The 16599-nt window shown below is 34.7% G+C and overlaps 1 protein-coding gene across 5 annotated transcripts in view; it reads right to left on the bottom strand.

Annotated features, from left to right (window-relative positions):
- NAV3 (neuron navigator 3) overlaps positions 1–16599 on the bottom strand; it is an 853944-nt gene that overhangs the window by 20032 nt on the left and 817313 nt on the right. For all 5 annotated transcript variants that reach the window (XM_059186398.1, XM_059186399.1, XM_059186402.1 and 2 more), the window contains 5 exons: positions 15091–15265; positions 10389–10486; positions 7509–7604; positions 7066–7234; positions 5609–5844 (listed from right to left, as the gene is read on the bottom strand). In XM_059186398.1, coding sequence (XP_059042381.1) covers positions 5609–5844; positions 7066–7234; positions 7509–7604; positions 10389–10486; positions 15091–15265 — 774 coding nt within the window. The remainder of the gene's footprint in view (positions 1–5608; positions 5845–7065; positions 7235–7508; positions 7605–10388; positions 10487–15090; positions 15266–16599) is intronic.

The raw sequence follows: 16599 nt of genomic DNA, 5'->3' as shown, positions 1-16599 counted from the left end.
CTAGCAACGACGGTATCCCGCATTGCTGACAGCTCATTCAGATCTTACAACAGAAAGAAACAATACACGTTTGTTAGTTGTATTTTTTGCTTTCTTGATGCCAAATGCCACATGATTTGTCCAGGGATTTTTCCTATTACTACTTCCAAGCCTCATTAATTCTGTTCCAATGCTCTTGGCTAGGCTTTATTTGTCATTGTTTTTTGTAATAATAAACATTAAGCTCACCTACTAATGACACAAGTGATTTTATTCAGGAAAAGAAGAAAATAAGAGTGCTGGTAATATTTGGTGACAATTTTTTTTTAAATTAGTATAATATTATTGATTAAGAACATCTCCAAACACTAAACAGTTTTTTGACTGAAATAAAAAGAACATAAATATAACAGTAAATGTGAGGAGTGAGGCCGATTTTATAAGTATAAATAACTTTCTAAGTGTAAATTTTATTAGTGTAAATTACCAAATGTTTTATTATACCATGTTAAACTACATCCCAATGAAGCCCAAATCACTCTACTTGATGAAAAATTTTATTTTAAGTGATCCCCAACTTTGTCAAAATGACATGGTTTCCTATAACAAATCTATTGTCTTTTTACCAACCACTTGTTTTTTTCATAAGGAAGTCACTTCTAAAGTCATACCAACATTGGGGGAAATTCAAAGAATACACTGAAGATGGTTAAGAGACATAATCCTTTCCTCTTTCTCGCAGAGAAGAAAAAAGAATGGTGGTAAAAATGCTTTTTTAAGTAACGTTCTGAGGAGACCTAGAGTTTGCAGGAGGCATTAAACATGTAGGCTGAAGCAAACAAATGACTCTACTCTTTATACTTCTGTTTAGAGAAGAGTCAAATATTCGACCTCAGGTTACATGTCTCTATTTCATTGAAATGAGAATAGGTGGTTCAAAAATTTGAAGGGTGATGAGTTCCAAGGAAATATTTGGAATTCATGAGCTATATTTATTTAACTTGAAGAGATCCCAGCATATTTTATGTACATGATTGCTCTCCTTGAAAACAACATATAAGATAGTTTTGAACAAAGTTTGGGGGGTCATGTTTGAATGGCTCTATATTTGTGAAAGAAATCTTCACTGAAAGCTATTATACATTAATTGCATATATATATCTCCCCCGTTCCCCACCACCTACCCCCACACTCTTAGCTCTTACCATGCCCCTACTACTTTTTCCATATTACAGCTGGGAAAACCAAGCCAAAGGAAACTCAGCTATCTGCCTTAGATTTCAGTTGGTGTATAGATACATATATGTGTGAGTGTGTGTGTGTGTATGTATATACACACAGTGAAATATTATCCAGCCGTAAAAAAGATGAGGAAATCCTTATTTCTTAATAAATTACTCCATTAAGAACATTTTTATTGAGAAATAATTGAGATACATCCTTGCATAAACTTAAGGTGAACAGCATGACGATTTGATTTGCACATATCGTGAGATAATTATCACCTTAAGTTCAGCTATCATCGTCTTCTCATATAGATCCAATAAAAAAGAAGAGAAAGAAGAATTTTCTTGTGAAAGAAACTCTTAGAATTTACTCCCTTAACAACTTTTCTGTATGTCATACAGCAGTGTTAGCTATGGTCATCATTTTAATATTACATCCCAAGTACTTATTTATCCTGTAACTGCAAGTTTGTAACTTTTAACCATTTTCTTACAATTCCTGTCCCCCATCCTCTGCCTCAGGTAATTTTTTTTTGATATTCCATATATAAGTGAGATGATACAGTATTTGTCTTCCTCTGACATTTCACTTAACATAATACCTTCAAAGTCTATCCATTTTTAGCAAATGGTAGGATTTCCTCATCTTTTTTACGGCTGGATAATATTTCACTGTGTGTATATACATACACACACACACTCACACATATATGTATCTATACACCAATTTTTTTTTTCAGGGACACTTAAGTTGTTTCCATATCTTAGTTATTTTAAGTAATGCTTCTATAAACATGGGGGGCATGCAAATTTTTTTTGAGTTAGTATTTTTATTTCCTTTGGATACATTCCTAGAAATGGAACTGCTGGATCATATGGCAGTACTATTTTTAAGTTTTGAGGTTCCTTCCACTGTTTTCCACACTGACTATTTCAATTAGCAATCCCTCCAACAGCCAAGGGTCCCCTTTTCTCTACATCCCTACCAGCCTGGTATCTCCCGTCTTTTTGTTATCGCCCGTCTTTTTTTTTTTTTTTAATTAAATTTATTTATTTTCAGCATAACAGTATTCATTATTTTTGCACCACACCCAGTGCTCCATGCAATCCGTGCCCTCTATAATACCCACCACCTGGTACCCCGAGCTCCCACCCCCCGCCCCTTCAAAACCCTCAGATTGTTTTTCAGAGTCCATAATCTCTCGTGGTTCACCTCCCCTTCCAATTTCCCCCAACTCCCTTCTCCTCTCTAACTCCCCATGTCCTCCATGCTATTTGTTATGCTCCACAAATAAGTGAAACCATAGGATAATTGACTCTCTCTGCTTGACTTATTTCACTCAGCATAATCTCTTCCAGTTCCAGTCCCATCTTTTTGATGATGGCCATTCTAACAGGCATGAGGTGATATCTCATTGTGGTTTTAATTTGCATTTTCCTAATGACTAGTGATGTTGAGCATCTTTTCATGTGTCTGTTGATCTTTTGTATACCTTCTTTGGAGACTGTCTGTTCAGGTCCTTTGTTCATTTTTTTAATTGGTTCATATGTTTTCTTGCTATTGAGTAGAATGAGTTTTTTCTATATTTTGGATATGAACCCCTTCACAGATATATATCGTTTGTAAATATTTTCTCCAATTCTGTAGGTTGTCTTTTCACTTTGTTGATGGTTCATTTTGCTGTGTGGAAGTTTTTAGTTTGATGTATTCCCACTTGTTTATTTTTTATTTTGTTGCTTGTACTTCAGGTGTCCTATCCAAAAAATCATTACCAAGACCCATGTCAAGGAGTTTTATTGCTATGTTTTCTTCTAGGAGTTTCATGGTTTCAGGTCTTACATTTAAATCTTTAGTTGATGGTATAGACTTAGGTTCATTTCCAGGCTTTTGATTCTGTTTCATTGTGCCTGCCAATTCTATGCATTTATTGTCATGGCATTACCTTACTATCTTAATGACTATACTTTCATAGTATAGTTGAAATTAGGAAGTGTGATCTCCTGCTTTGTTCTTCTTTCTCAGGATTCCTTTGTCTATTCAGAGTCTTTCATGGTTCCATATATATTTTATGAGGGGTTTTTTTTTTTTTTTTTTGGACTTCTATAAGAAATGCCATTGGAATCCTGATAGCAATTGCATTGAATCTATAGATAGTTTTTGTTAGTTTTAATAATATTAATTCTTCCAGCCCATGAACATGTGATGCCTATCTGTGTCTTCTTCAATTTCTTTCGTCAATGTAATGTAAATTTAGTTATGTAAATATTATGTAAAATAATTTTAATTTATAAGTATTTTATTGTTTTTGATGCTACTATAAATGAGATCAACTTCTTCATTTCTTTTTCAGTAAATCCATTGTTGGTGTATAGAAACACAACTAATTTCTGTTTGTTAATTTTATATCCTGCAACTTTATTAAATTCATTAATTAAATCTAACAGGGTTTTCTGGGGGTGGAGTCTTTAGGATTTTCTATATGTAAAAATATGTCATCTGCATATAGAGCAAACTTTACTTCTTTCTTTCTGATTCTGATATCTTTTCTTCACCCCCTCTCATTTACCTTCTTCCTTCTTCTTCTCTTTCTCCTCCTCCTCCTCCTTCTTCTTTGCCTGATTGCTCTAGCTGGGACTTCTAGGACTATGCTGAATAGAAATGATGAGAGTCAGCATCTTTGTTTTGTTCCTGATCTTAAAGGAAAATCTAACAACATTTTACCACTGACTGTGGTGTTAGCTGTGGGCTTGTCATATCTGGCCTTTGTTAAGAAGTGATCCTTCTAAACCTAATTTGTTAAGAGTTTTTACATGAATGATATACTTTGTCAAATGTTGTCTCTGCATCTATTGAGATTATCATATGATTTGTTTTCATTCTCTGTGCCATATCACACTGATTAATTTCTCTATGTTGAACTATCTTTGTACCCTAGGGATACATCCCACTTGATCATGGTGAAAGATCTTTTTTAATGTGCTACTGAATTTGATTTGATTTCAATATCTTTATTGAAAGCTTTTACATCTATACTCATCAAGAATATTGTCTATAGTTTTCTTTTCTAGCAGTATCATTTTCTAGTTTTGGTATCAGGATGATGCTGGCCTCATGAGTTTTGGATTGTCCCATCATCTTCAAAGTTTTGGAGGAGTTTGAGAAGGACTGGTGTTAGTTCTTCTTTAAATGTTTGACAAAATTCACCAGCAAAGCTATCTGCTCCTGAGTTTTCCTTCTTTGGGAGATTTTTGGTTACTGATTCAATCTCCTTACAAGTAATTGGTCTATTCAGATTTTCTATTTCTTCCGGATTCAGTCATGGTAAGTTGTTAAGTTTTTTTCCGTTGCTTTTTCTGTAGCTTTTCCATTGCTCTTAGGTTGTCCAGTTTTTTGGTTTATTGTTCATAACATTAAGAAATGTTTTGTTCACTAAACTGTATGTCTGGTTTATTTCAAGAATCCAATCCAAATTTTGTGACCTGAATTTATTTCTGAAAATTTGTAAGCCTGAATTTTCTGAGTCACTTGGGTTAGTTTAGATCATCTAACCAGGTTATCTTTGGAAAAATGACATCACCCACTGTCATGTGGATTCCATCAAGGTATTGCCCATAACAGACAAAGTTTCTTAAGAGAAGCTTAGGCTGAATTGATTGAGAATCTAATGTGTACTTACAGGCAAAAATATTCCAGCATTAGGAAATGTTAGGCATTAAGTATTTTCTTTTTAGGATTCTTTGTTTTACTCATAATATATGAAAGTACTGGCTAGGCTTTATAGCCCCCTCATGCCTATTTAATAGTTGAGAGTGCTCAAGCTGATTATTATGGTACATTAGACCTTCGTTGATGGCAAAATGAAATACGGTTCAATTTCCTAAGGTTTTTAAGCAGAAATCCTATAGAAATAAAATGTAAGCAAATTGCTACTCCCAGAATTTCTGCCTGGACTATTCTAATCATACCCACATCCTCCTGGCTGTAACACCCCAGTTAATTCCCACCTATTTATTAAGACCCAGGTCAAGTATTGACTTTTTATAAAGCTCTAATTCTTCCAGGAAGAATTATATTTTCCCCTCTTGCTTCTACAGAACTCTGCATGGATCTCTTTCTACTCTAACACTTCCCAGATGGATGTCTAAGAGAAATCAGACAATAGAGACTTGTCATTTTCTTCTGTATATTCTCAATGCTTGAGAAGTACCTGATAACTGCATGTTACCTAAGAGCAGTCTTGTTTAAACTCATGAAAAAGGGTTAAGTCATCCATCAGATTTTGTTTTAGTCAGAGAGATGGTAGGTTTCCATGTTCAAAATGGATTTCACATAATCTTATAGCTTAATTGCTTAAAACACTTACGATAAATAGCAACAATTCTCTTAGGACTTTGTGACCTACCTTACTTGACTTGTGGTCCACATTAAAAGTGGCAATTGCATCCTCTGTTTTTTTCCTCCCAGATTTGGTTATTACATATTCAGCAAGTTTGTTTGCTAAATAGGTCTTTCCAGTACCACTGGGTCCTGAGAGTATAATTCTGTGATGCTCCATCAACAAGTTAAAGTACCTCTGGGTAATTGGTTTAGGAATCAGTGTATCAAAAACAAAACTGTCCAAACTGTTTTCTTCTACCCCTGAAGGAGAAACAAAAGGAACAGCATGCCTTATTGTTCTACAGAAGCTGGAATTTAAAATACAGTGTTAACCCACAACAGAGTTTTATTGGTCATGGGAATGCGGGCTTTGTAAAATGCTTTCCTTGATATTTCTAACTCACAACTACGTGTTGCCATTTTAAGACAAAAAAGCATTACTAATAAGGCAGAGTGAACATCTAAATGAACCTAAGTGCTTTCCTTTTGTTCAGGCTTTCCTCCACTGTCTACTTCAGGTTTCCCACTTATGTTTCCAGAGAGAAGTGGAAGAATTACTATAAATTCTATTATAATATCTTCCTTCCCTCTGAAGGGGGTAGTTTTGTTAAGAATAAGTGTACAAATTAAAATACATATGTATTTTCTTCCCTTTTTCTTCCTATTTTCTCTTCCTCTTCATTCTCTTCTATCTCTCATTATAAACCCCAGCTGTTCACCCACTTAAGCTTTGGAAGAATATGAATTGTGATATTTGGCAAGGAATTAAGAAGTAAAGCAATAGTATCCCCTTTTACTACTAACCCAAGCACCTTAATCACAAAATCAAATGTTGGCAAATTCCTCTATTAATCCAGTTTATAGAGATCTGTTCTGGCTCTTTAACATATATGAACAAAGAATTAGGGAGACAAGTATACTTCAGATATTCCATTTGCCTATAATTAATCACATCATCCAAAGCAAACAGAATTTCTTAGCCCCAATTCTTAACATCTATTCTCTATCCCCAGTGGGTATTTATTGGGTACACATATTTTAAAATCAAAGTACAGTGATGAATTTATTACTCTGGGATAGGCAAGAAATTCTTTGTGCCCTCCCAAAATGAAAGATGATAATGGGGAAAAACCTAGAAATTTGAAATTCCCTAAATCACATTCCTATTCTTGAGTCTTGGAGAATCTTCAAAATTACATTCCAAGTTTCACATCCCAGAAGTCAAAGAATTTCATTTACTTGAATTTTAGTGTTTTTAGTAAGATTTTAGTGTTTTAAAAATAAATATGTCCCATTTCATACTAAAACTATCAATGTAGTTAACACAATTTTCAAATACGAAAATCTGAAGTAAAACTAAAAAAAAAAGAGAGAGAGAGAGAGAGAGAGAAATGGAGGGAGGAGGGGGGGGGAAGAAAGGAAGAAAAAAATGGATGTTGGTTTAAAAAATACAGTTTGTTTTCTTTTCGTTTTTGTTTTTACCTTTCAGGTTCACAGTAATGATGTTATTATCTCCAACAAGGTATCCACAAGGCAGCAGTTCAGGCACTTCTAGGCTGTGAGATCTAATTAAATCTCCTATACAGTAGCTAGCAATGCAGTCAGAGCTCAGACCAAGGCTAGAGGATGTATCAATTCGGAACACATATTCCTAAAATGATACATACAAAAAGGAAGTCAAAACAGAGATTCAACTCATCTACAACAAATATAAAACTCATGGGGATATGAAGCTAGCTGTCAAGAATTTTGGAATTGGTAATAAAAGAATTATTAATATCACGCAGCATAAGGAGAGAAAGCTTTCCTTACTACTTGAAATGGAGGGAAGAAAAAGCAGATGTGTCTACATTACTAAAGCTAAGAAAAGCATCTAAAATAAAGCATATTCAAAAATTAATATCAAGATATCTTGCACAACTTACCTTAAAGAGACGTCTAATTACACCATCTAAGACATCCCACTTGGTTTTTCCACTAATGCCAATGGATCCTATCAAATATGCCTGAGACTTCTGATCCTAAGAAAGAATAAAATAAAACATGATAAAACCCAGTTATATGTCTTGTTTTATTACTCTATTTTCTAATAAAACATACTAATGTACTAATAATTAAGGACTAAAATGTTCATTAAGCCTATGCTATGGATGTTATAGCAACAGACATGTATAGTTTATTATATAAAGTAAAACATATCCCAACAAACTAAACAAATGAAGTAACATCAATAACAACAACAAGAAAGAATGAGATGAGATGAAGTGGAATGGTATGGAAAACTGATTCATGACCTGTTTGGTAGTAGGAAAAATAGTCTTTTGCTTTAATGCAGTGGGTGCATTCTGGAAGAGAAGCAGCTTGGTAGAAGGGAGAAGGTGACAGAGATGGACGAGAACTATCTCATATGTGCCCTAGAACTTCATCTTACTCATTTTTGATCCTATCTTTGCTAAGTCTAAAAATCAGTTTTTTCATTTGTTAATTTAGATTATACCTAAAATCTAATCTGTCTTTTTTTTTTTTTTTTTTTTTAGATTTATTTTGTCTATTTTAGAGACAGAGAGAGAGCACTCCTGGGGAAGGGTAGAGGGAGAGGGAGAATCTCAAGCAGCTTCCCCACTGACCACAGAGCCTGATGTGGGGCTCAATCTCACAACCCTGAGATCACAAACTGAGCCAAAACCAAGTGGGACATTTAACCGACTGTGCCACCCAGACACCTCTAAAGTCTAATCCATCTTTTTAGAAATGTGTTATCCACAGTAGCATGGCATTCACATATTTACAAAACAGTTCCCATTTTGAATTTATCAGAAAATCCACTAAAAGAACATGTCAGGGAATCCTACAGGACTCACTTTATCAAGGAAAGAATCCCTTTCAAAACAAAGAATGGTCCCAAATTTATTATTATTTTTTGTCACATGGGATTTTGAGGACTTTCTACATATATTGGACAAATAATTCCAGATTTATAGTCTAAGTGTAGCCTTTTTTACGATGACTGGAAATGGTCATGTAAAAGTAAGCATGAGGCCAGTAGATATAATTAGCTTGTTGATACATTATAATCCTCTGGTTGCCTACTGCATTCATCCTTAAAAGGTGTTAGAATAATACCTAAGTCAGATATTAGGAGATACGGATCCTACAACACAGAATTACCTACCTAATTCTACCACCTAATTAAAGAAATGTGACTTTAGGTAAGTCACTTAGCCACCTTAGAGTCTTGATTTTTTATCTGTAACTTTTACCAATATAAGGGGAAATGATTATTGTCATCATTTAGATATAATTCAAGTTAGAAGCCAATACCTTTTCCAGAAAGAGTTAAGAAATTCACAGCAAACCATTGTGATTTTTTTTTAGTACTCTTATGGACTGAATGTTTATGTCTCCCCCAAATCCATATGTTAGAGCCATAACCCTCAATGTGATGATTTTTGGAAATGGAGACTTTAGGAAGAAGTCAGAGTAGGTTAGTAGAATGGGGCTCTCATGATGAGATTAGTAACTTATAAATACGGGAAGAGAGAGAGACCTCCATCTCTCTCTCTTTCTCTCTCTCTCTCTCTCTCTCTCTCTCTCTCTCTCCAAGTACACACACTTTGGAAAGGACATAAGAAGACATATCAAGAAGTTAGCTATCTGCAATGCAATGAGAGATTCCTCACTAGGAACCAAATCAGCCAGCATCTTGATCTTGGGCTTCACAAAATACATTTTTGATGTTTGGGCCACCCAATCTATAGTATTTTGTTATAGAAGCTCAAGAAAACTAAGACAACTACCTTCAATGTTCAAAAACATCACTTTTTAGCATTATTTTTAAAAAGAAAACTTGTTTCCCAGTATTATTGTAACCCAGGCAAAATGAATGCTCATACTATGTTTTGTAAGTAGCTGCTTTTAAATTAGAGCAAGTTTAAGCTTCACTGAGACTATTACAGCCTTTTGCATGAAGACCCACTTGGGAAAATCTGGCATAAATCTGCAGCTCAAGCAGAAAGTTTATGGCATTGGAATTCTTTGAATATTTGCTCAGTGTAAAAATTCACAAGTGCTATCTTACTTTTCAAGCTTCAAAACTTCAATTATTTTAAAATTCCAAAGGAGTTTTTGTTTTTTCTTTTTGATAGGAAAAAATTCAGAGACTTACAAATTTGTGTTCTTGGCCACTCAACTACAAAATTCAGCTTAAAATAATACTTTTAGTTTTAAAAAAGGACTTGAGTCATGATAACAAAATTTGATTCCAGAAAAGTTAAAATATTTTCCTCATCAACTTAGACTTTGCTTAAAAAATGATCCATACACGTAGCATCAATAGAAATATCATACTAAGTTCAGTGAATATTTCTTTCCAGGGTCTATAATATTCATATAGCTTATAGTCTCCTCTTTGTACAATGACTATATTGATAACTCTGGTAACATGTTACTACATGTCATAAATACACCTGTATTTTAAAGGTGACACCAAAAGAATGTTAGACAAGATGTTGTTGTCCAACAAAGCAGTGTTACTTTTTTGAAGTTCTAGAAATGAGAATGGTTGACAAACAATGAGAATGGTTGTCACCAGTGAATGAACGTGATGTACTGAGACACATTTCTACTTATATGATCGTATCATTTCTTTTAAGTCCCTAACTTCCATGCTTCTACAACATATTAAGCCAATGCCAAGATACATACGCTGATAGTATATTTACTAGGACAAACACTCAAATATAAAATAGATTTGATTCATGGTCATGTTCATAATTCAGTTAAAGAATTTAAAATTAAGAACATACCTTTGCTCGGCCATAGCCCTTGCTTATGGAGACGATAATTTTCACACTGCGGCCATCTTTATGTCCAGTTGCATCGCCAGCATCATCTAGCAAAATATCTACCAAAGTTTCACACCACAATAGAGTCACATTAGCTTGGAACTGTTTATTTTCATTGTTTTCTCCTTCATAGTTTTATAACTTTCAGTGGGAATATTTGGTCTTTTTGTTTCCCATTCTAGCCTAACTAGTTTGAAAAATCTCAGCTTTCAAGAAGATGAATTCGTGTGGTTGGACTGAAGGTTCAGTCTAAGAATTTATTTCTGCCTTCAAAGACCTTCACCCACATGCTGGGCCATTGCCTTCAGATGAGGAAATAAAGGGTTTCTTTTCCTATTATACCCAGGTCTGAGGAATACCTGAGTAATACTCTGTTACCATTGTAACTGTGACAAACTGAAAAGCAATTTGACTTTTCTAACCAACCTAAAATATCCAAACTCAATACCCATGCAATTTACGAATGCTAAGGTGCTGAGATTGGCTGTCAACTGAAATTATTTTCAAGCATCTGGCACATATCCAGCTTTACTGTTGCTTACCTTATATCTATAATTGTTAGGTACTGTTATTGAATTTCAACCATAGCATTATACTTCCCTATGGAAGTACATTAATTATCACTTTCCTGTACCCTTCATGCTTATAGTTTTTAAAACCAAAATAGTATTTCTAGTAATCAGCTAAGACTTACAGAAGTATGATAAAGCTAGCTAACCTTCAAAGCACCAGCCTTTAAATGCAATTAAAGATTAATTTTCAAAATATATTATATGAGATTAATGTCCATTTGGATAATTACTAACATCAACTATCCCACATATAAGTTTTCCTTTGACAATAATGTTATTATAGAACTCAGCTACGTGCTAAAAAGCACATGTGTCTGGTGACATGAGGCCTCAATTACTCTGACTAAATTTATAGAGATAAAGGCTGTGAATGTACTATCAGAGAAATTATAATTTAATCAATTACCTTCTGAAAATGAAATGGTCCTATTATCTTAATAATTAAGAGTATGTAATTTCACAAAGGAAGAAGTAAAAATCATCAAAAATCAAGAGAATTTGAGAAACATGGATATTTTTGCTGGAATTCTTTTTTTTTTTTTTTTTTTTTTTATTGGAAGGCCACGCATTGCCTTCATTTATTGTAGCTAGAAATTTTTAAATCATCAAAGATAATCTCCTTACTAGAAATTTATTTTACCAGATCAATATGTTCAGAACTTCTCACCTTATTGCTTATCTCAGTCAAAAATAAAACTCTTTGTTAAGTGTCATTTAATCCTCTTGCTCTTTTTCTTAGAAGTTTAGAATAGATACCATTGACTGCCTACATCTAAATTTCTGGTAGGCTGTGACCAAATTATCTCTTTGTGCTTTGCTCCATTAGTCATAAATGTTTATAAATATTCAAAAATATTTATTAAACCTAAATGATACCAGGAACTGTGTTGGGCATTAGGAATGAAGGCTAAGAAGCAAAATGAATTTTTTGCTCTTTTGGAGTATACATTCTCCTAGTGTAATTTTAGAATGTGTTAAGTGCAAGAAATAATGGGCATGAAGCAGTGAAACAATAACCGAAGGAAGTTGGCTCTACACGGATAGGTCATCCTGGAAGCCTTCCTTGAGGAGGCGCTGTTTAGACATAAGACCAGCAAGACCTAGGAAAAGAGGTCCAGAAAACAAGAACAGATGCAAAACCCTTGATGAAAGAGCTGGGTGTGTTCAAGGCTCAGACCAATGCTCTGCGTGGCCGGACTGTGGAGATCAAGTTGGGGGCGGGGAAGAGTAGTATGAAATGATGAGATGGACAAGGGCCAGGTCGTGAGCGGCCTAGTTCTCCACAGCAAGACATTTAGTCTGATTTCTGATCTACTTTTCTGTTCAGGTTTGCTTTGGAACCTATTACTCCTTTCATGTTATGTTTATTTTTTTAAAAAATGTGCTGAAAATATGGAATTTCTCCTGAGAGCAGAAGTAAGTATTTACAATAAATGAATGTATGAATCTCGACATCTTGTATGTGGTTAATTAAAGCAAAATGAATATAGTAGTGAAAAGATCAGGTACTGGCTTCATACAGATCTGGGTTCAAATATTAGCTCTGCCTCCTACTATTCACATGATCTTGAACAAATTATTATCATCTCTTTCCTCAGTCTTGGTTTCCTCATCTGTAAAATGGGGCTCACACAGCACCTACTACATAGGGTTACTGAGACCATCAGAGATAATGCTTTTATAGTACTTTATCCTCAGTGTTTAATAAGGTCAGCTGTTCTAACCATTATTCCCTTTTTCTGTGTGTTTATTGTAACTCCTTCTCTTCATAGTGGGGGGAGGAGCACATCATGACTCACTATGTGTCTCCCCCTGTTCCCAATATATTGATAAGATGATCACCTGAAGAAACAACTCCAAGAAAAAAATGAAAACAGCAAATTTTTGAGGCAAAACTTTTCTATGGGGGCTGGTTTTATTTTTTTGTTTGTTTTGCAGAAAACAAGTTATGGTCCTCTGTCAATATTTTGAAGGAAGAATAAAAAGATCTGGCATTCTGGTTATAATTAAGTGAAATTCTGAACAAAAAAATGAAGGCTTTTCAAATTCTGTGTTTACTGGCTATACAGAATATGCAGTTATAAATTAGGAACCAAACATTTGTCAATTATCCACTGCCCTGCCTACCCCTCACCTTTTATAACAAATTGATCATGAACCCTAGAAAGTTTTTTTACTTAAAAAACCCCAATGGAAAGGGACTTCTGATTTCTAATTTTGAACCCAGTAAACAAGAGTGAAGATGGTGAAAACCGTATCCTAGTCATGTGATTTAATCTTTTATTACTTCAGATACAATTGTCACTAGTAAAAAATAATTAAGAAAATAAAATAATAATGAACTACAAAGAAGTAATAAAATAAGTATTAAACAGTACAATTTTGAAACCCCTCTCCCCCCAAAAATTTGCCTCAAATTCTGAATCACAGACATCAGTATTTTCAGTCTGATGAATACAGAAACTATATTTGATTTATTTAATTATATTTATCTTTGTGAATTTTAGTCTTTCCTGGACATGAATTTTAGTTTCATTTTTATTTGGCTTCAGTTTCTAAGCTATCTTTAGTACTAACTATGCCCCCTTTAAACCTTATTATATTTCAATGAGATAAAACAAAATCATGTAACAAGCAAGGAAATCCTGCCATGATGTTGTCCAGGCCCCTGTCTTTCCTTAGGAGTCAAGCCAGGACAAGAGAGTCACTGATTGCTTCTCTTCTCCATTAGGTTCATCATGGACAAGCCAACACACAGGATATCACTCAGGGCTCCCAGAATCTACACATTTAAATTTTCTGTTTTTTCCTTTTTTAGTATCTTTTGAAAAACTTGGGTGATAACACCTTAGGGACAATTTACACATCCAAGTTACTATCACAGTCCCATAGTTCTAATTTACTGTATGGTTTAGGAGTTCATTTAATTGTGACATCTCTTTATTTTCTAAGCTGTTGATATTTATTTTAGTTGATGTTTTTTTCTCCGAATTCATTTCTCTTCTCCCAAACCTGCCAAATGGTTTCCTGAATTTCAAGGAGTTCCTACTTGCCTTTTTAGTCCTCACCTGTCTTTTCTAAGAAGAAAGCAAGTTATATACTTGAACCATTCATTTTACATTATGAAGGACAGATTTAACGGTAGAATTACTAAAATTCTGACTTTGTAGAAGAGATGTGATTTAGTAACAATTTCATCAACATCAGCATGCTGTGTCTCTGTTTCTCTTCCTCATCTTCTGCTATATTTTAGTGTCATTTAAGGCAAGCCTGGAAGAATTATATAGTTGTATAATGGAATCTACAGCTGCCCAGGAACATGTATATCATTGGTTTTCAAGCGTCATCTGGTGGCTATGTTTTGCAATTACCACAGATCTTCATGTAAACCTCTCCTCAACTCAATCTTCTATACATAAAATGATTCAGGGCCATAGGAGCTGTTACACTTTATAAATGAAGAGTTGGTCAGATACTAAGATAACATTATGTCAGATGATTCTATTTGCTATGAAATAAAACTGCATCCTTGTCCCTTCATTAGTACCCTTGAACACAGTAACAGAATCCAGCGAGTTCTTTTCGTTTGTTTGTTGAAGGTTTAATAGAACTGTGTGCCCTGGGTGAGGTAGTAGCCTTATGTTCTCTCCACATAACATCATGCAAGATCTGGTCAAATTTACAGAGGGGTGTTGACGTATTCATCAATGGGCTTCATATCCTTAAGACACCACAGAATTGCATGGGATTACTAGTATTATAGTCATAAGCACTAATGCTCAGCACTGAGAACATTATTTTTCTTTATGGTGTTCATAATTGTTAAGGAGGTACTTCTCAAACACAAGTAATTTTTTAAATGATATGAAAACTATGATCTCTTAAGTCTTTCACTCTTTCACAGAGAATGCTCTTTTGAAGTTATCATAAGGTAGAAGAAATGGGGCTATTTCCAAGAATTAAGAGGGCTCACATTTTCATGAGGGTGAAGTGAGAAGAGTGGTGGGTGAGATTCCCCAAATTCCAGCCCCCTCCCCACTCACGAAGTCATAGGAATGATTTGATTCAGGCAGGTGTGTACACAAAATTACCTGAGGTAACAGACTCTGTAATGTTCAGATTGTTCAGGGAAAGGCCCAACGACTGCCGTGAAGATGAGGACGATGTGGTGCTTGAGGACTCTGATGGTGGGCGAGCGGGTTTGGCTGTATTACCAGTTTCTGCCTTCAATCGGTCATTTTCCGCCTTCAGTATTTCAATTTCATTCTGTTGTGAGGGTGGGAATTATGAAAAAAAAAAAAAAATCCAGCTAGTTTGAGTGAGAAAAATGGTACCAATGCTTTTATCAGAGTTGATTATTTGGTTTATTAAATAAAGCATATGGTGATATGTTAAGTAAACAATTATAAACTATGAAAACAGGATTTCCTCCTCAGAAGGAAAGTCAACCTACTCTCTTTCTTACATACGTATATTTGTGTATTCACAAACATAGATGCACTAACCATTAGAATTTGTTTAAGCATTTTTTAAATATACCTTATATTTGAGGAATCTTCCAGGACTTGATACCATTTGAATCAAGAACAACAATTTTTAAAGCATTCATAAAATTTCTCATTTGAAGATTTCATTTATTTATTTGACAGAGAGAGACAGAGAGTGCGCACAAGCAGGGGAACAGCAAGCAGAAGGAGAGGGAGAAGCTGGCTCCCTGCTGAGCAGGACCCTGGGATCATGACCTGAGTCAAAGCCAAGTCAAAGACAGACACTTAACTGACTGAGATACCCATGCGCGCCCAAATTTCTCATTTTAAACATACTGTTAAAATCTTACAGGTAAATAATTCCATCTGTAATAATATCCTGAACTCATGGAGAGTTGAAAACCAGAGTCAAAGAAAAACAATATAAAAAAGGTGATTTAAAATTATTTTAAAACCCCAGCTAACATCTCAAAGAGTTTCTGTTCCTTCAAAATGGGGGCGCTAAGCTTCTAAAAACCACAAAGACCTTTTGGTGAATATACACAGTGGCAGATAAATCTGCTCAGCAATGAGCTTTTCTTATTTCAGCCCTCTACAATACCCAGCGATTACCGGTTTATAATAATAAAACGAAAACTTAGCCTGAGCACAGACTGGTTCTGAAATTAACCTTCAGATGTTTCCCCAAATACAAAAGCTTTACTTCTACAGATGGCATTCTACATCACTTTTATTTTCATATTTAGAAAGCTTGTGTTAAACTTCTGTAGTTTCCTCATTACTCCCCCCCACCCCCAATACAAAATAGATAAAGGCAACTGAAAGTCAGATTTCAAAAGAAGGGAAAAAAGCCAACACAAAGGTAAATCATGGGAAAGTGAAGACGCAACGTTTATCGTTTGTCGTAGTTTCTCGGCAAACTCAGCTCTCAAGTGAACCGAATCACTGGTACAAGTGTCTTGAATGGCCCTTGAGTGCAACTGGCCAGGGGGTACTCTCACTTCGCACCCTGGCTTTGACAAAATGCTCCATTCAGTGTTGGGAGATGAGGGGCAAAGTTTGAATAAACAGACTGTTTCCATGGTGGGTTTCAAAGAGAGATTTGTTTTTATA

Source organism: Mustela lutreola, chromosome 8, assembly GCF_030435805.1.
Source record: "Mustela lutreola isolate mMusLut2 chromosome 8, mMusLut2.pri, whole genome shotgun sequence".
NCBI lineage: Eukaryota > Metazoa > Chordata > Mammalia > Carnivora > Mustelidae > Mustela > Mustela lutreola.
This window is presented reverse-complemented; position numbering and strand designations above follow the sequence as displayed.